Genomic DNA, 18,977 nt, shown 5'->3' with positions numbered 1-18,977 from the left:
CCCGAGTTCCCAGCGCTTCTCCTTGCCTAGGATCCGCATCGCCCTAAATCCTGACTACTGTGGAAGAACCAAAACACAAAACAAAACCTCAAACACCTGCCCTGAGGTGCGGCGCCCCAAAGAATGACTAGGTAGAGAGAGGAGTCCGATGTGGCGAAGCCTGGCGCTCCGAGCTCCCAATGGAGCGAACACTGCCCTGGACCGTGGGCCACGGAGGGCTTTCCTTCGTGGTCCCCCTAACTGGTTTGCGTCCCCTTATCAGTTACTGCTTATCCAGAACGGTATTCTCGACCATGAGCGGAGGGTCCGAGGCCGAGCTCGGCGGGATTGGCTGCAGGAGCCAAACTTCTCCCCGGGGGCTTGGACTTCGAATCCTCCACGCCTCTCACCCTCCAACCTGGGCTCCAGGATTCTTCGGTTGGAATGTGTGCAGGCTCTGGGTGTTCCCCTAAAGGTTTCCTTCCCTCCCAAATTAGCCGCTGTTTTCCCGGCTTCACCGAAGAAGAGTTAAATATCCCTCGCTAGAAAGGGAGATTAAGTGCGGCTGACACCAATTTTTAGGCAGGCGACAACTGCCCTCGTTTGGACACAAACCTCATCAAGTAACCAACTACCAGACGATCGAAATACGCCGTTTATCACACCGCGCCCCCCAGGTCACCCACGTTCACCCTGAGTCTGGCCCCTGGAACCCATAAAGTGTCACCCCCATCCCAGTGAACCTGAGATTACGCCCACCAGTCCTGCCAGGCGGCTCTAGAAGCAAGAGCCGGACTTTCGGGCTCAGAGCAAAGGAATTCTCCTCTTTGAAGCCCGGGAAAGTTTTCAGTGCTTTCCTGAAGTTCCCGCCCTCGTGGAGCTCACCTGCCCCTCCCTTGAACCCGCCCCCTCAGCTTAACAACCCCATCCGCCCCCCCCCATCACACAGGGATGTGGGGACATTCGCTGCTCACCTGGAGAGACTCGCCAGGGCCCAGGGGCGCCCACACTTGCGAAGGCCGAGAAGGGAGGTGGGGGGTGGGCTGGGTCCCGCAGACCAGCTGAGAGCGCGTGGCGGGTAGGAGAGGAGGGTGTCTCCCAGAGGTACGCTCCCTCGGGCCCGCCCCCCTACCCCCGCGGCGAGGGCGCCCCCTCCGAGCCGCGCGCGCTGCCTGGCTGGGCTTAGGCTGCGGTGTGAATGGAGCGGCCGAGGCTCCTGGCTCCTCCTCCTCCCCCGCCGCCGGCCCCTCTTATTTGAGCTTTGGGAAGCTGGGGGCAGCCAGGCAGCTGGGGTAAGGAGTTCAAGGCAGCGCCTACACCCGGGGGCTCTCCGCAACCCGACCGTCTGTCCGCTCCCCCCTTCCCACCCGCCCTCCCACTCATTCACTCACCCACCCACCCAGAGCCGGGACGGCAGCCCAGGAGCCGGGGCCCCGCCGCCTCCTTGCCGCGATCCTGGACTTCCTCTTGCCGCAGGAGCCGGCTTCCACGTGTGCCCCGGAGCCGGCGTCTTCTCACTCGCTCCGCTCCGGGTCTGGGTGCCTTCAGCAGCCCGAGCAGCCAGGGCTCCGGGGCCCAGGTGGCTTCTGGGCCAAATTAGGTGCGGCCGAGTCCAGCGCCGAGCGTCTGCAAGGCCGAAGAAGCCGCGGGGCGTCCGGGGCTGAGCCGCAGCAAATGGGCTCTGACGTGCGGGACCTGAATGCACTGCTGCCGGCGGTACCCTCGCTTGGTGGCGGCGGTGGCTGCGCCCTGCCCGTGAGCGGCGCCGCGCAGTGGGCGCCCGTGCTGGATTTTGCACCCCCGGGCGCCTCGGCTTACGGTTCGCTGGGCGGTCCTGCGCCGCCGCCTGCTCCGCCGCCACCCCCGCCGCCGCCGCCGCCTCACTCCTTCATCAAACAGGAGCCGACCTGGGGCGGCGCGGAGCCGCACGAGGAGCAGTGCTTGAGCGCCTTCACCGTGCATTTCTCCGGCCAGTTCACCGGCACAGCTGGAGCCTGTCGCTACGGTCCCTTCGGCCCTCCTCCGCCCAGCCAGCCGTCCTCCGGCCAGGCCAGGATGTTCCCCAACGCGCCCTACCTGCCTAGCTGCCTCGAGAGCCAGCCCGCTATTCGCAACCAGGGTAAGCCGGCCGGGGGAGCGCCCCCTACACGCGGGGTGGCGCCGGGGCTGCGGCCGCGCTCTCTCATTCCCCTGTCCTATCCCTTCCCTGACCCCGGCTCTTAACCGGCTGCCCCCCTCGCCCCCGCCCCCCCCCCCCCCCGGCCAAGGAGTGTGCGGGTAGCGGAAGCAGCGGCTAGGGGAGAGGAGGCCCGGGAGAGGGAGTACGTGCCGGCAGAGGCCCCTGACATCCTGCAGAGCCGGGAGCCCGACTGGTTCGCATGAGCCGGGAGGTCATCTGGGGCCCCTCGGACCCCGGGAGCTTTCAGGACTGCTAGTCTCTGTGGGAGTGGGAAGTGGGAACCGGTGCAGCGTCTGGCTCTGTCTCAGGAAGGTGCTCTGTAGCTCAAGGCCCCACCGAACTGTTAGGAGGCACTGGACTTTTTTAGCTTTTAGACTGTGGGACCAGCACCGGGGGAGCAGCCCGTGTTCCTACGCTGCGCCAAAACGTCAGGAGCCGCTCCAGCCTGTACTACGGTGACGGCACACGTTAGACGCCGAGAAGTATGAGCAAAGAACGAGTAAATGAACGGGCTAGCAACTAAACAGTGGCTTTCCTGGAACCGTGTCGGTGTTCGCGTCTGGTAGTATATATAATAGCGGATGTCTCCTGGGTTCCAGCTCAGGCGGCGTCCGCGAGGGCTCCAGGGCTGGAAGAGAACTCTGTTCATCCCATTCCAAGCCCTGTGGGACCGGGTCCTCCGAGAGGCCGTGGAACGAGGCCCAAGCATCGGCCTGCCTTCAGCGCGCCTTGGTGCCTTCTCCCGCTCTGGCTCCCGCACACCTACTTACCTTTATCAGGGCTTAGCGCCGAACCAATCGTGCCAGGCCCCTGTAGTTTGTTTTCTAATTTTACTCTAATTGGACTTCTGTGTTCTTTGAGAATCTAAACCAATTCGGGTTGATTCAGTATTTTAGGAAACGCCTTACAAACGCAATGGCGGATGCTTTTGCTGGAGCAAAATTTCATGCGGGCCTAAGGGACTGGGATGTTTCTGGGATGCTGGGGCGGGAGAAGCAGAGCATGTACCGTTTGCAGGAGGTGCCAGGGCTCCCAAGGCGCAGAAGTGCTCAATGCTGCTGGTCCATGGTCGATGCCAACACCTTCTAAACGAGTATATTCAGGTGGTCCCTAGCTGAAACCGGCCTGGAGCACCTGGCTCACCAGAAGCCCCAGTGAAATCGAAACCACCCTCCCCTCTTCGTTTAGGGAATCCGAGATCCGTGTTCTGTGGAGGAACCTCAAGCAGCACCCGGGGTCCCTCCATTCTAGGTGCTTCCTAAATGGAAGTTAGTGTTTCCCATTCAAGGGATGTTGGAACAACTCAGTGTCGATTCAGAGGCTTGCGTTCTCTGATAGTGTCACCTCTAATTAGCAAGCTGTTGTTACCTTTTACAAATCACCAGATCTCAGTTTCTCCGTCTGTAAGAGGAGAGCTGAGATGAGCAACTTGGGGGTCTGGCACCGCTTGAAGTTCTATGCCACTGGAGCAGAAGCCCGACTTTCCCCTGGCTTGGGGCTCTAAATTCAGAAGGCAGCAGACCACCTAAAGTTGACTGGACCAGAAAGGGCAAGACTGGCAGGCAGGTGTGTGATGTGAGTGAATCTGTGTGTGGATGTGTGCTCTTTGGAGGGGCCTGAGAAGCCATTTGGTCTGTTTCTGGGGCTCAAGATACTCCTGTGCTGTTATCATTTATTTGAGTCCATCTAGGTTCTGTGGGGATTTACTTTGTTTGGGTCTCTTCTATAGGCAGATCTAGTGCCTGGGGTCCCCTCAGTTCAGCATGAAGGTGGTTGTCAGAGATAAAAGGCTTGGGAGTTGGGGACCAGGACTAGCAGGTGAAGGAGTTCTCCTCCCAATCCCGGGGAAAAGCCCAGTGGAGAGTCGGCCCCAGATGCATGCCACAACCTGTAAGGCAGGTCCCGTCTGTGGGTTTAGGTTTTTCTTGCATTGAAAATGTGAGTGGGTCATGCTTGCCTCGCTGTTGGGACTTACTGGGAAGCTGGGGTGAGATGTCAGAAGCTGCTCCAGCCTCAGCCCTGGCCTTGATAACCCTGAGGCCTGGAGATTCTGGATTGATTCTCTTGATTTCTGGGGTTCCTGTGGCTCCCCCAGGAATGTAAGGTCTGGCAGGAGGCTTGTGTTGGGGGAAGCAAGGGCATCAGCTCCTTCCCCAGGAGAATGGCCATCAGCAGACCCAGGACAAGCTCCAGCAGAGAGGAATCAAGACTCTGAATCCCTGTCCCTAGGCAAAGCAGCCTAACCCTGGCCCACAGGAGAGGACAGTTGGCACCCCCAGGCATCACGCCATCTCCCTCCTTTTCCCATTTCTTAAACAGTATAGGTGGTGTCCTAATCTTCTAAACATTAATTCATTTATTGAGCATCTACTCTGTGCAAGGCACTGGAGATTGAGCATTAAGGCAGTGTGCATCTTTGCACATTGGAGTTATGGAGTCTGACATTAGAGGATTTCCTTATTTCTGGATGAGAAAATCTAGGCTTTAAGAGATTAGGTGTGCAACAGGTCCCTCTGTGGCACAGCTGGGACTCAAACCCAGACCATACTAGGCTATTTCTACCTCCTTTTCCAGGGATCTTGGCCCCTCTGTTGAGACAGATTTCCTTTGACCTGTTGGATGGGCACTGAACCGACTGTAGTGTGTGTGTGAGGGTTAGATGGTTTGTCAGGGCAGAAATGGGGTGAGGACTTGGGTAGCCCCAGACTTAAGGCGGGATTTAAGGAGGGGAAAAAAAAGATTGCTCGTCAGCCTCTGATTCCCCCAGTCCCGAGGGCGCTCTGAATCCTAGGGCAGGAGGCGGCCTTGGCATCACCAGGCCACCCTAGGGTCAGGTATAGAGACCGGCTCTTACCCAAGGGCGAAGGGCGCCCCCCTTTGGGTCACGTTGGAGAGGGTATTTCGTTGGGGGACAGATTTTTCCTTATTCTGCCACAGCAATGGAGTCATCATTTTCAGCCTTCTGCCCCCCTCCTTGACTGAGCCTGCTGTCCACTCTACCCCCCAGCTTTTGGGAGGCCAGGCCCGGCCAGGCGGTTCCCGGGTTCCTCCGCTGCCGCGCGCGGAGGAGGGAGGCGCAGAGCGTGTCTCGCCTCTCCGCGCGGTCAAGGTTGCACTCCCTTCCCGGGCAGAGATTAACCGTGGGAAAAGCGCTACTTCGGACGCTTAGAGCCTCTCTCTCGAAGGCCTGTACAAGGAGCCTTTGAACACGCTGCCCCTTTTCGCCGGCAACTGTTCCTCCCTGGGCCCCCGCCCCCGCGCTCTCCGCGCGGGGCCCAGCTCGCGGCCCCAGCACAGCGCGATCTAATCAGTCCCGGGTCCGATAAGCTTCTAATTAAAAGAGCCCTCTGTCCCCTCCGCAGGCGCTTTCAACACGGCCCTTCCCGACGGTCGTGAGGGAGGGGTTGGAGGCTGGCCCCTGCGCCCCCCCCCCCGCGCCCGTCTGCGTGTCCTGCCCGGGAGGGGCCCTTGGGAGCCTCGCGGGGCGCGGAGGCTACGTGGCGGGTTCGGGCGCTGCAGCCCGCAACCCTGCAATTGCGGAGCCCGCCTCCAAGGACAGCACGTGCTCTGGGCCACTGCCTACGCATCTGCTCAGGAATGGAGAAGGGTTCGTCTAGAGACAATTTCTTTGTGGTTTCTATTTCTTCTCTCTATTTAAAAAATATCTTTTCAAAATTCGGCCTTCTCTCTGCAAAATTGGGTACTGAGAGCCAAATTTCGTTTGTAAGCTGACAGGTAGGCCTCAAACAGGGTCGAGCCTTCGCTCCCAAAAGGAAGCTCAAGCTGCTCACCGACGCCTGACAGCTACTTAGTAGGCGAGAAATGTAGGACTCTGGAATCATGCAAGTTGTAAAAGCTGGTGGCTTTTTAAATTGTCAACCTGTTAGATTTTGCCTGCCTGGTACGATCCGGTATTTACGACCTGCCCCGACCCTCTCTCCCACTCCGACACACCGCACTGCCTGAAGCGGGCAGGAGAAGCTCCGTTTTTGTTTCTGTTTGGGGGGGTATGTTTCAAAGATGGAGTAACGGTCTCCTTCCTCTGTCCATCCTAAGTCTTTGCAGACACTTGTTGCAGAGCCTCTGTCAAGCCTGGGGCAAGAGTGGGGGTGTTTGACCCAGCCCACTCCCAAAAACTGAGTGGAGTTTGGAGATCCAGCGCAATGGCTGGGCGGGAGCTGGGAGAATGAGTGGGGGATGGGTCGGCACCGTGGCCCTGCGGGAAGCCTTTGTGAGCTTCCGAGCCGATCTCATTCGCCTCCTGGCCTGGACCTCAGGCCGGAGGCGCTGGGGCCTGCGCATAAAAGGAGGGAATCCCACCATTCCCTTCAGGGCCCCGGGACTGACCTTCATCGTAGCTGGAGGATACTTTTTCCCCAGAGGTGGCAACAGTTTTCCAGAAGCTGGTGGGGTATATGTTTAAAGCAATTTAATAACAATAATCACAGAAGGAGACCACGGTTTTCAATCAAGACACCACATTCTGTTACTCAGCCTTCGGAGAGTTGGGGAAGAACACGGTCCATCTTGCCGTTGGTTTCTCGGTAGGGAAACTGGCAGGGGACCCGTGCACTGCCATGGAGGGAAAGGGAGCTACGGTGTTACCTACACTCTAAAACAGGCACGCTCCCCAACCTGGGGCGCGAGGAACCCCACGGTGGTGGTCAGAGTAAGGACGCACTGGATGCGAGTTGGGTCCAAGAGGGTAAGGAGGAGGGCTGCGGGCCGATGCCGGCGGGCCCAACTGAAAGGGCCCCTTCTTTTAACCTTCACCAGCTTTCCTGAGGGCCTTGGGTGTCGTCGTGTAGGGTCGCACAGCCTCAGATAACATTACTCAGTAACTACTCTCCCCATCTAAGGCCCATGCCGGTTAACGGGCTCCAAGTAATTAATGAAAGTTGGTGCGCGGTGCCCTGATTTACGGCTCCGAGTCAGCTCGGGGTCAGCGGAACAGATTCATTTCGCTCGCCCGCGCTAACCCCTGAGCAAGAGCCACGGTGTTTCTCTTCGGAGGTGAAGAACTTTCTCTGGCGAGCGGTTGGCGGTCTTCATACTTCACTTGCCTGAGGTTCGGTTCAGGAGCGGCAAACACCGTGGGAGATGAGGGGCGTACATGAATCGGGAACCGGTGGGGAGGTCAAGGTTTTCCTTGGGAAAGGGCGGACCCCCGGCCCCGAGGTCACACCTTTGGGGTTGGGCCCGGCTTCCCCCCCCCCCCCGGAAAGTTCTGGAGGCAGGTGGGGTGGCATAATCCTCCGCTGGGGTTTCGAGTTCGGGGGGTGAGGAGGCCGCGTGCTCCTCGCCCCGGGTTCTGGTTTGGTAGACCCACCCGACCGGGCTACCCCCGCTGACGTTGTGCTTCTCTTTCCGCTCTGCTCGCAGGATACAGTACAGTCACCTTCGACGGGACGCCCAGCTACGGTCACACGCCCTCGCACCACGCAGCGCAGTTCCCCAACCACTCTTTCAAGCACGAGGACCCCATGGGCCAGCAGGGCTCTCTGGGTAAGCAGGAGGGAATGATGTGGGGTCCTTCTCCCCTTCTTTCGTGCCAAATCCCCCGTCCCCGGAATTTCCAACCCACCGCAAATTGTGAAAGAAGGGATTGTTAGAAATAATCAGCCCAGTCTCACCTAATTTAAAAGAAAAGATTGAGTTTAGCCCCCACCCCAAGTATGTTGGGGACAGCTCTACTCGAGTCTACGAACGTCTCGAAGGTCTCTTCGGTGTACTAGGAAGTGACTGCTAAGGGAATGTGAAGTGAGAAGTAGATTAGCTCCTTAGGATCTGGACGCCTTCTCTCGGCACGCCCCGACATCCAGGCCCGTTGCCCCCAGCTTAGCCTCCGAGCCTGGCTGGGGATGCTCTCTGTCCCAGACCCTGCCCGCGTCCTCGCACCCTCCCCCCGCCCCAGCCTTTGGGGCGCGCTCACTGGGCTCTCCTCGGCTCTCCGCAGGCGAGCAGCAGTACTCTGTGCCGCCCCCAGTCTATGGCTGCCACACCCCTACCGACAGCTGCACAGGCAGCCAGGCCCTGCTGCTGAGGACGCCCTACAGCAGGTAGGAAGGCGCTCAGAACGGTGTCTGGGTTCCCGGGACCCCGGAGGGGGCGCGCGAACCGGCTGGAGCCGGAACGTCCGACGCGGGCAGCCGGGACCGCGGGCATGTAGGGTCCGGAGGCAAAGGACGCCTTTCGCTACTTAAAGCAAACTAAAGCAGATCTCCTGGCTCTGATTTGCAAGAAGTAGGTTTCCTCGTCTCCTGGCGCTCTTGTTTTTAATATAAACGAGGTTGGTTACTGTTAGAGCTAAAGAAGAGTGGCGCTTCGAGAAGTTATTTTTGTAAGGGCTCATTAAGGAGCCCTTAGGTTTCTCGGGACCAAAGATTAAACATGGAGTGCACTCCCACTCCGTTCTTCTCGCTTCTCAGACCCCTCCTCGCCCACTGGCTGCACGGGCCGGCCTTCTCTGGGAGTAATTCGAGGGCGCGTACGCTCGGACCACAGCCTCCTCCCCACCCAGGTGCTCCAGAGTCTTTGCCTGCGGCGGCGCTCGGTGGGCGTGGCTCCCAGCTCCGGGCCCCCCCGCGGAACCGGACCCGGACTGCCGGCCGATCGGCGGTCGGGTCGCAGCGGTGGCCCCCGGGGACACTGCTCCAGCCCGCGTCGGCCCTCCTTCCCGTTCCAGGGAGGCAGAAGACCAGCTTCTTTTCCTTCCAAGCTTTTTTTTCCTGTCCCTTGTGTGTTCTCCCGGCTCTCGCTCCACCCTCAACCTTCTCTCCCCCAAATTTATTCTTCAACTTTGGGTGAACTTGGCCGGCATCCCGCTTCTCCGATAGGGTTGCCTAGTAACTGGTGCACACACCGGCGCGCGCGGGGCTGGAAGGTGGGGCGGAGGGAGGGAAGTGGCGGCTCTCGGCCTTTGAGGCGGGGGATTGGGCGAGCATTACCTCATATTCCGCCCCTAACCTCCACCCCGGTGCTGCGGGGATCCTGATACCGCCTGCCCCCAAACTCATCTCCATCCTCCCCCCTCCGCTCGAGGACCCGGGGCTGACGTCAAGGGAAGGAGGTAGTGAGGTAATGAAGGAAGGAAAAGCGCCTGCCCTGGAAGATTGGGTGGGGGCAATGGCCGCGCCTGGGGGACCTCCAGTCCCACAGGTGGAGGAGGGGAAGGAGTCTTCCCTCCCCAGCGGGCGGCGGCGCATCCCAAAGTCTCGGTGTGCTTATGAAATTGAGCCTGGGACTGGTCTGATTCTCCCTATCCGGGGGAAGTACAGGGTCGAGCCCCTTCGAGTTCTGTACGCCTGAGGCACACGGAGTTCGGAAGCCTTTCCCTCTGATGGGAAAATCCGGCATATCTAATTGGATCTTGGATTCGAGGTCACTCTCCTTCCCTTCCCTTCCTTTCTCCCCTTCCCCTTCCTTCTCCCTTCCCCTTCCTTCCTTTCTTTCTTTGAGCGAGAAGGAACAAAGAAATGCATGAAGGTTGCAGAGAGAGAGAGGGGTAGAATGATCACACCTCCTCATCTTCCTTTTCTTTGTCACTAGCTAGAATCCAGTTCTGTTCTTTGGCACCTCAGTCCCAGTGCCCTGTCCCAAGCCCACAGTCTCTGGGCTTCCCCTTGGTGGGTCCCATCACTGGAATGGGTGCAGAACCCACAACCATTCTCTGTTGTGAACACTCCCACCCAGCAAAACTGGTGGCAGGACCATTGCCATTCTTGAGGAACTCTTCCTGCCATTGCCAGAATGCCATTGCTGTTATTGGAGTAGCCATTGGGGGTGTAGTTGGGATGGTTCCCCATGGGATGACTTTGGCCCACTCCTCCCTCTTTAGTCCTGATTGGAGCCTTACCCCAGGTAGAAAGGAACACCTTGACGCTGGAGTGGGTGCTGTTTAGATGTGCTGGGATATCTCCTTGGGGGTTGGGATCTGGGAGGCATTGGAGTCTAGTTCAAAAGGGACACAGATACACACATTTCTTACTCTCCTCTCTCCCAAGCCTCAAGCCACACTAGGAAGGGGCCGTCAGAGGGGCTGAGCAGCCTAGAAAGAGGGGGTGGGGATAAAGTGATCCCAGCCACTGGTTTAACAGCAGTTCTGAAACTGAGTCCCTGTGGTGGATTTTGCCCTAGGGCTGGATTTGTGGTTGCCACGGAAGTAGGAAAAGTCACTTGGATTGCATTTTATAGGTAAAATTCTCACATTTCTAATCCAGCTTCTGATTGTCCACTACATAAAGCAATTTTGTCATGTTCATCTTTTGGAAATATTTGCTTATCCCCTTCTTCTTTCCACATAATTGGAACTTTTTTTTTGCTTCTCAATTTTTATATTTGTCACAAAAATAGCGTTTTCTTCTGTTAGAGAAAATTTCTAAGCAATAACATCTAAGCAAGAATTTGTGACTCCTGTAGGAAAAGAGTTTGCTCCCTTGAAGTTTGTACTGTCTTTGAAATTCCACTCACCCTCAATTCATAACATTTCTAATCAGTTTTCAAAGGTCAGGTACTTCCCCTGCAGTAATGATGAATGAACAGGTATAGGGATGTTTTAAAATTGGTTCTATGCATTGACATTACTGCAGTTATGTCATTTCTTTCTTTCTTATTCATGAAAAAAGTTTGAAAGGGTATTGAAATGCTTTTATGAATGCAATGTTTGAAAAAGCGTAGGAAACAAGACTAAATTTTAATCACTTAATGGCTTAACATTTGGGTTTTAGATATTCAGTGGTGCTTCTTTGGTCCCTGGCTCCATTCCCTTCTGTCTAAAATTGGGACCTCCTGGGAAAGACTTGCTTGTATTTATTTCATTTGCCTTGTTACACTTGACCCCCTGGGGCAGCCTGCCCAGCCTCTTCCCTGCTGCCCTTCCAAAGCTTCTGTCCCTTCAATCTTGAATTTAGTCTTCCTTCCCAGCATGAAATAAAGGTAATGGTACATATACTGATATTAAATAAGCAGTGCACAATGTGAATTTGCTTTGAGGAAATTCTCAAAATTCTCTCCATGTTAGAAGAGAACTGTCCAGTGATTCTCTCTCCTCTCTCAGGTAACAGATCTGAGGAGTTACAGCTGTGCACATTTGTGTGTAGATATGAACAATAGTGAATAGAAAATGTCCCCAATCAACTTATAGGAAGTGATAGGAGATGGTTTTCCCCATCCTCTCTGCCATCCTCCATTTTGAAGGTGGATAGAGTTTTGTCTAAAGGTCACTGAGGTTTCAGAAACCAGATTTCAGCTCCTAGGGGATCCAGTGATCATAGCTGGGTGAAACATGAGTAAACAATGAGGATTTATTGCATGCTGACTATGTGCTGGACACGGTGCTAAGTACTTCACTCAGTTCATTCATTTAATTCTTCTGATTACTTTGTGAAGTAGGTACTCCAATCTCCACTCTACTGAAGAGGAAATAGTTTCAGAGAGTCGAAATAACTTGCTTAAGTCACACAGCAAGTCAGAATCAAGACCAGGACTTGATCCTCAGTCTCTCTGACTTCAAAACCCATCTGTGCTCTGAATCATGAAGGGATTCCAGGCCCCTCAGCAACCCCTGCCTGGAATGTTCCCCTTATACAGTCTGTACCAGTACTGTTGCTGATAAATATGCGGAGCAAATGCTTATATACTTACTTCATCCGCACACCATTCTAGGCACTTTACAAGTATTGACTTCTTTAATCCACATGACTCTTGGAGGCAGGCAATAGATTATCATCTCCATTTTACAGAGGAGGCCCTGGGAGGTGACTTTGCCCAGTATGACCCAGGAAGGGACAGAGCTGGCGTTTGAGTTCAGGTCGTGAGGTTTCAGAATCCCTCTTACCCACTTCATCCTGCCCCCTCTCTTGATAAAGAAATGCCATTTTCTTTCCAAAGGTGACGTCTGTCTGGGGTCTCACTAGAGAAAGGTCTTTATTTCCCAGTTATGAAAGAAATCCCATTATCCATTAGTTTTATCCAAAACTTTCAAGAAAGCCCTTAATGGATTGGGGCAGTATTCTTCCTGGTGAGTATTGTCAGAAGCAACTTGAGCTTTCTCCTGAAGCCCTCACTCACAAAGCAGCTGTCTGTCCTTCAGACTTCAGACTCCTCTAGCTTTGCCTTAACCACTGGGTGTGAACTACTGGGGGTAGAGTTCAGTCCAGACACCTGAAGACTTTTCTCCCCATCCGTCCAGACCCAGGAAGAACGACTGCTTCTGGGGCCACAGTGATTGTGCTCAGAGGCAAGGTTCCAGGGAGGTTGGACCTCCCGCTCTCTTGAGGGGAGAGAGTAGTAAATCCACTCTCACTAGGCACAGATTTGTCCTGATTTCTACCTAGAACAGGCAGCTAGCGGTGTCTTCCCTGCTCACTTCCTTTGAATCTTTTTTCACAAAGCTCTTTGCCTTCTCTTCTTGCGGACCTCCTCGGAGCCCCCCATCCCTGACTCTGCCCAGTTCATGCGTTGATATTCACAGCTACTTTGAAAAGGAGTTCTGTGCCCTGTGTTTAAAAAATATTCCCCACACGTTATTATTATTATTTTTTTTAGATATTGTAGTCCTTTCCTTTTCTTCTTAGGCTCTTTTATTAGGTTTGTGCATCCTTCTTTAGCAAATGTGCTACCAATTTATTTTATTTTTTTTAAGATTTTATTGATTTATTTATTTTGAGAGAGAATGAGAGAGAGAGAGCATGGGGGGGGGAGAGTCAGAGGGAGAAGCAGACTCCCTGCTGAGCAGGGAGCCCGATGTGGGACTCGATCCCGGGACTCCAGGATCATGACCCGAGCCGAAGGCAGTCGCCTAACCAACTGAGCCACCCAGGCGCCCCAATGTGCTACCAATTTAAACGAGCCTACTTCCTTTTGCCCCCTAGTAGGTAAAACTGCTCCACCTTGGGAAGCAGTAACTGCTGATTCAAATATTCTTAATTGAATGTTGATGATTCACAAATGATGCGGTTGACAGTGGAGGCTTTTTGGTTGACAGTGGACGTTTTTCATATGAAAGAGACTTCCGTAGCAGCCCTAGAGTTTCTGGGGAGTCCAGGTCAGTGGGAAGTACATTATCTACCATTGAGGTTGGCCTTCCACTTAGACATGAATCAGAGGAACAGCTCATGCCCAAGGAAATAAAATGACAATTGAGAATGCCTTTTTTCCACTTGTGTATCTACGTACACTTTACATGGTGTAAAGTTTCCCTTAAGACAATACTGGTATTTGTTTCCCACATTGGGAGGCACGAAGGCAGAAAGTCTGAAGTGGTTTCCAGGGGTGGACAGTGTTATCACAACCAAAGGCTTGAAATGGACTTGTCTCCAGGGAGGGGGAAAAATCTAGTTTCAAATATTCCTGCAACTTTTGTGCTGACCAAGTGTTTATTAATAGAAGTTGAATCCCCAGTGGGGTTTTCTTTGGTTAACTGGTGAGCTTGAGAGAAATAACAATACCAAGAGATTGACTGTAAAATAATTATTCACCATGGCCTGCTGGGCAGAAATTTCTCAACAGGCAGCCTCCATGGCGCCTTGGAGGGAAGAACGCAGGAAAAGGTCTGGCTGCAGCCTCGGTGCCTGAGCCCTGGTTATCAGGTGGGGGGGAACCCACAGAGGCCTCTCTGTTGGTGTGGGGCAGAGCTGCTGAAGCAAAAGTTGGCCATCATGAATTCTGATCACAGGTGCCAGCTATATCTGCATTTTTCTTGGTCGGCATTTTCTGTTCTCATTCTTTCTTTTTTTTTCCTTCGATCTCATGGGGGAAACTCTTGACGTCCACCAAAGTGCTCCTTTGCCAGCCAGCCACTATCTGGCGGAGGTAACCCCAACCTCAACCAGATTCAACAGCTCTGTGCCGGTGGTGACATGAACTTTTCTACCTTGTTCTGCTGAATATAGTAAACATACTCAAAGATGAAAATGTACTTGAATTACACATGCATTTGAAGAGTGGGGGAGTCCCAGCCCAGATAATAGCTGAGGGCTTTTTTCCCCCCTCCTTTATTTTTGTGTGGAGGTCAAGAACTCAGTAATACTGCAGTCCAGGCCAAAACAAACTCTATATGATCTACTACCAATTTCCTTTTAAGTTCCTCTTTTTGCTAGGACTGACTTCCTTTTATTTTACTCCAACTTGCATTAATCCCAGTTATAGAAGTTTCTTTCCTCTCTCCCTTGCTTCCAACTTCAAACATTTCTTACATAAGAAACAAGGGGCCTTAAAAAAAAAATCTAACTTAAAAAATAGAAAGGATACCATGACTTTTGGAATATATTTTGGCAGCCTGCGATTTCAGAGTTCACTTCCGAACAGACGGAGTTAGACGGGGAGCTGAAATGCCTACGTGACCACTGTGGTTTGCTTTGAGCCAAACCACCTGCTTATCTGATCTCCTCTGGGAATGAAATGGTCGACACCTACAGTGCTTACTTAATAATTAGATGCTTTATTTGTCAGAGGCCATATATTCCTGGACCAGTGCTGCCTCTTTTTGTGGGTTTTTGTGATGAAAGCTGGGTGTTGACCGATTGCCCAAAGCGATCAGAGCTGGAGCGTGCTCGGGCCCAGTATTTTTAGCTCGGGTTCACATTCTGTCTCCTCCCCGACAGCAGTTGCTGTCATGCTGTCACTGACTTCCAGTGAAGAGGTTGTGCCAGCCAAGCTGACTGACTGGGCCCCCGAAGAACCCCAGCCAGCAGAAGGCAGGATGTGGTTAAAATGGTGCGCCGATCCTATCACGGGACTCAGGAAACCTATTCGTAGCTTGGAGATTTTCCAAAAGTCCGTCTTCCCTATCACCCTTCCCATCTTCTCTCCCCTCACGAGGATTTGCAAGCTGAGCTATCAGGACCCTAAAACAAGAAGTGGAGCTCCTCCTGCGATCTTGGCATACTATTCTTAGCTGAAAAGGATGTGTCAGGCATCTTGCATCTTAGAACTTTCTGGAGACAGAGAAGGTCACCTTGCTTCCTGGAGCGTGTTCTCTTCCACCTCCAGACTTGTCTGTATTATTGTTACGTTATGACTACTGTTCTTTAAGTGGTAGAGGATGAGCTGGGAGGCCAAATGATGCCAGGATGCCTTCAGAGGGGTGCGGCAGGTGGGGTGGGGGCATCAGGCAAGCCGGCGCCAAGCACTTCTCTGAGCCCCAGTCATCCTCTGATAAATGGGGATCATTACTATACCTGCCTCGCAAAGTTGTGGGGCATACTGAGGATGCGTGAAAAGTACTGTGCAAAATTTGATTAGAAAAAATTAAAATGTATTATCTGATATATATCTAAAATGTATTATCTGATATTGTATTATCAAAGAGCTACTTTTAGGGCTTTACAACAACCCTGTAAAGTTAGACCAATTGAGATTAAGATTTCCATTTGGCAGGGGCGCCTGGGTGGCTCAGTCGTTAAGCATCTGCCTTCAGCTCAGGTCATGATCTCAGGGTCCTGGGATCGAGCCCCGCATCGGGCTCCCTGCTCAGCGGGAAGCCTGCTTCTCCCTTTCCCTTTCCCCCTGCTTGTGTTCCCTCTCTCGCTGTGTCTCTCTCTGTCAAATAAATAAATAAAATCTTTAAAAAAAAAGATTTCCATTTGGCAGATGAGAAAACTGAGGTACAGAGAACTGAACTGATTGGCTCAAGGTCCTAAAACTTATAGAGCAGTACTATCCAATAAAACCAATGTAAGCCTATATATATATAGTTCGGAATTTGTTAGTAGCTGCATTAAAAAAAATAAGACCGTGAAATTAATTTTTAAAATATTCTATTTTTAAATAGTCAAAATTTTGGGGTGCCTAGGTGGCTCAGTCGGTTAAGCATCTGACTTTGGCTCAGGTCATGATCTCAGGGTCCTGGCATCAAAACCCGTGTTCATCTCTGTGCTCAGTGGGGAGTCTGCTTCTCTGCCCCTCCCCCAGCTCGTCCTCTCTCTTTCTGTCAAATAAATACATAAAATCTTTTAAAAAATAGTCAAAATCTTATTTCAGTGTATGGCACTAGCCATATTTCAAGTGCTCAATAACTGTTTCTGAGCAGTAGCTCTCATACTGTGCAGTATAGAATATTTGTTAAGAACACACTAGGAAGACACACGTATGTAAGACATAGACAGTATATTTGAGAAAGTTTGCTTCCTGGGGGCTGAGAAAATGGCCTTAAAAATATTTTTTCTTTGGGGTACTTCCTTATAGAGACCCTTAGGAATCTACTGGACTATTCTTTAAGTCTGTGAGAAAATTCCTGAATCATAAAGTTAGATATTTGGCACTCACTAACCCATGTGCACAAGCTTCTGTCCCTCATCTTGCTTCTCATTGACCGTGTTGAAAATTATGATCTTAGTCTTATGCAAGGATGAAATCATTTCAGAAAGATCCCACATCTCAATAGGGCCTAGGAAAATTGTCAACCGGAGCTGAGTGATTTTAGTTGGTGAACAATTTTTTAAAAATCAGTGACAAAAATACAGAGCTGCCTGGGGAATACAATGCCTGTTGGCTGAGATTAATGGCAAGATTAATAAATGGATTGCTTGATGAAAAGGCGCGAGAGAACAAAAACCAGTAGAGATTGTGGAGGAGGCTGCTTATTAATGAGCTGTCAGCCCAAAGAAAGTTCAAGAAACTCTTCTGTGTTAAATGCAGCAGGGCTGGCACTTCTAATAAAAATTGGGGGTCCTTCAGAAATTAATTACATCGGCCTTACAGCAAGAATTTGTGGAATTGCGAAACGTAGTGGCACAGACCAGCACGGGCCGCTAGTGCAAATAGAGAAGCTGCAGGAGAAACTAATCATTTTTTTTCATTGATATGTAGGATATTGTAGTAGCATAATAGCCAGTCAGATCTGAGGATGAATGATGGGGTCCAGATACACACTGACTAATGAAAGGACACCATACTTTGAGCTTGAAGTCACTTCACATTTCATACGTAAAATTCCCTCCTGGAATCTGATTTTCCCCTTATCCTGTGTGCCCGCCACGAAGGAGTTCCAAATCATTTTCAGAGTGATTATACGAATGGCAGAGGCACTCTGCCATGATTTATCAAGCTATGCCTAGAGGGAGCACAGCATCCATTTATCCCGAGTTGCCGTGATTTCCTTGACCTCTCCACAAGTTCCCAGTTTGGCTGGCCTGACAAAACCTTCTCTTAATTAAAATTGGGTGTTGCCTCTGCCCGAGGAAGCAATCTGAAGGCATGCCACCACAAGATGGAGATTTCTAGGTTTGGGGTCTGATACCACACGTTAGACACTGAAAGATACTCTCTTTCTCTGCTTCCATGAAGGCAGAGGAAAGGTATTCCTCCGTAATGTGTTTAGACCAAGGGTTTGAAGACAGCCCATTCATCTCTTGGGTCTCAAATTTCATAATTAACCATTTCAGTTCAAGACTGAATGTCTTCCCCATAGAGCTTGGTAATTAAGGAGTTTTCTGCTAATTGATTTATGTGCTGCTTTTCTAGGAATGAGATAAATATGAGGAGAGGAGAGAACAACTTTTGGTTGGTTTACATGTAGTGTACTTTCTCCTTTGGGGTCTTAATGTAAATGATCATCCATTATTTTTCCTTCTTAGAGCTTGATAGAACTGGGGCTGGGGCTTTTTTTTTTTTTTTTTTAAACTACATTCAACTTGTACCAGGATTATACAATTTCTAAAGAGGAATTCCTTCAGTTGTGCATAGACTTTACCATCCACTTTCTTTTGCTTGTCACATCCTTGAGTATTAGACCATCCACCACCCATCACTCTTTGACTTTTCAGACCCTCATAATCTACATGATACATGTCCTTTCGATTAAAACAACTTAATGGCCTTTTCACGAATAATTAATCTGCCATCTTTCTACTTTCAGCTCCAGGCTTTTAACTTTAATGTTGAGTTACCCAACCTGTGTTGCCTTTCAAGGGTTCCACTCCCTTTAGCCTCTTCCCCTGAAAGGTTTAATACCTTTTCAGAAACTTCAGTGTTTGCTATACTAAGGCTTTTTAAAGGCTTCCAGATTACTCTCACGTCCTTCCTGCTCTGTGTGAAGTGAATAACTAACTGTGCAGGAATCAGTGGGATGAAATGAAAATCATTTCAGACTCAATATTCTGTCATTTTGGAAAACACGGAGGCTTTCGCTGCAAAGAAAAGGTAAAACGCCATTGCTTTTTGAAGAAATGATTGTATATTTCTTTGTAGTTATTTGTTTCTAATTCTGGATGTTTTTCTAACAGTGACAATTTATACCAAATGACCTCCCAGCTTGAATGCATGACCTGGAATCAGATGAACTTAGGAGCCACTTTAAAGGGGTAAGGTTTTCTCTGTTCCATTGCCCTTCAACAAAAACATGCACCTGTTTGAACCATTTTAAAGGCGCTTATAACTCACGAAGAAAATGCAGTTTTAGAAAAATAGTCATGGCTCTCTGTAGATTTAAGCTGCTTTCCTCCCTCCCCCAGTTGGTGGGTTGTGTTCAGTATTAAATTTTCAGGAATATAAATAGGGGATTTTTGTGTGTGTCCGCAACAAGGGAGTTGAGACTATTGAGAAAAAGTAATCTGGCCTTTACTTATTGAGTGTTTAGAGTTCTTCAAAATTGTGTTAGTTCAACCTCATTTAATGTTCGTTTTGCTACTGACATCACAGATGTTAACTATTACATTATCTTGTCGAGAAATACTTTCAGTTTATAATGCCCAGGATCCAAATTCATATTTGAGTGCTGATGATTGGGACACTTTTGAGTCAGATGTGCTCATACCTGATTGTACCAACGGGTTTTCTTCATGCTCTGTAGACAGTCACAATGAGGAGAACACACAACATA

The 18,977-nt window shown here is 51.3% G+C and overlaps 1 protein-coding gene across 7 annotated transcripts in view; it reads left to right on the top strand.

The window, feature by feature from the left end:
- The window catches only part of WT1 (WT1 transcription factor), a 97,314-nt gene that overhangs the window by 48,583 nt on the left and 29,754 nt on the right, over window positions 1-18,977 (top strand). For 3 of the 7 annotated variants that reach the window (XM_027579040.2, XM_027579039.2, XM_035722781.1), the window contains exons 1-4: window positions 5,698-5,765; window positions 7,541-7,663; window positions 8,115-8,217; window positions 18,382-18,459. In XM_027579040.2, coding sequence (XP_027434841.1) covers window positions 5,756-5,765; window positions 7,541-7,663; window positions 8,115-8,217; window positions 18,382-18,459 — 314 coding nt within the window. In that variant the 5' untranslated portion in view covers window positions 5,698-5,755. Of the gene's footprint in view, window positions 1-1,521; window positions 2,099-5,697; window positions 5,766-5,794; window positions 7,227-7,540; window positions 7,664-8,114; window positions 8,218-18,381; window positions 18,460-18,977 lie in introns of those variants that run through there. The other 4 variants (XM_027579038.2, XM_035722784.1, XM_035722782.1 and 1 more) reach the window with 4 other exon arrangements.

Source organism: Zalophus californianus, chromosome 11 (genome assembly GCF_009762305.2).
Source record: "Zalophus californianus isolate mZalCal1 chromosome 11, mZalCal1.pri.v2, whole genome shotgun sequence".
NCBI classification, from domain to species: domain Eukaryota; kingdom Metazoa; phylum Chordata; class Mammalia; order Carnivora; family Otariidae; genus Zalophus; species Zalophus californianus.
This window is presented reverse-complemented; position numbering and strand designations above follow the sequence as displayed.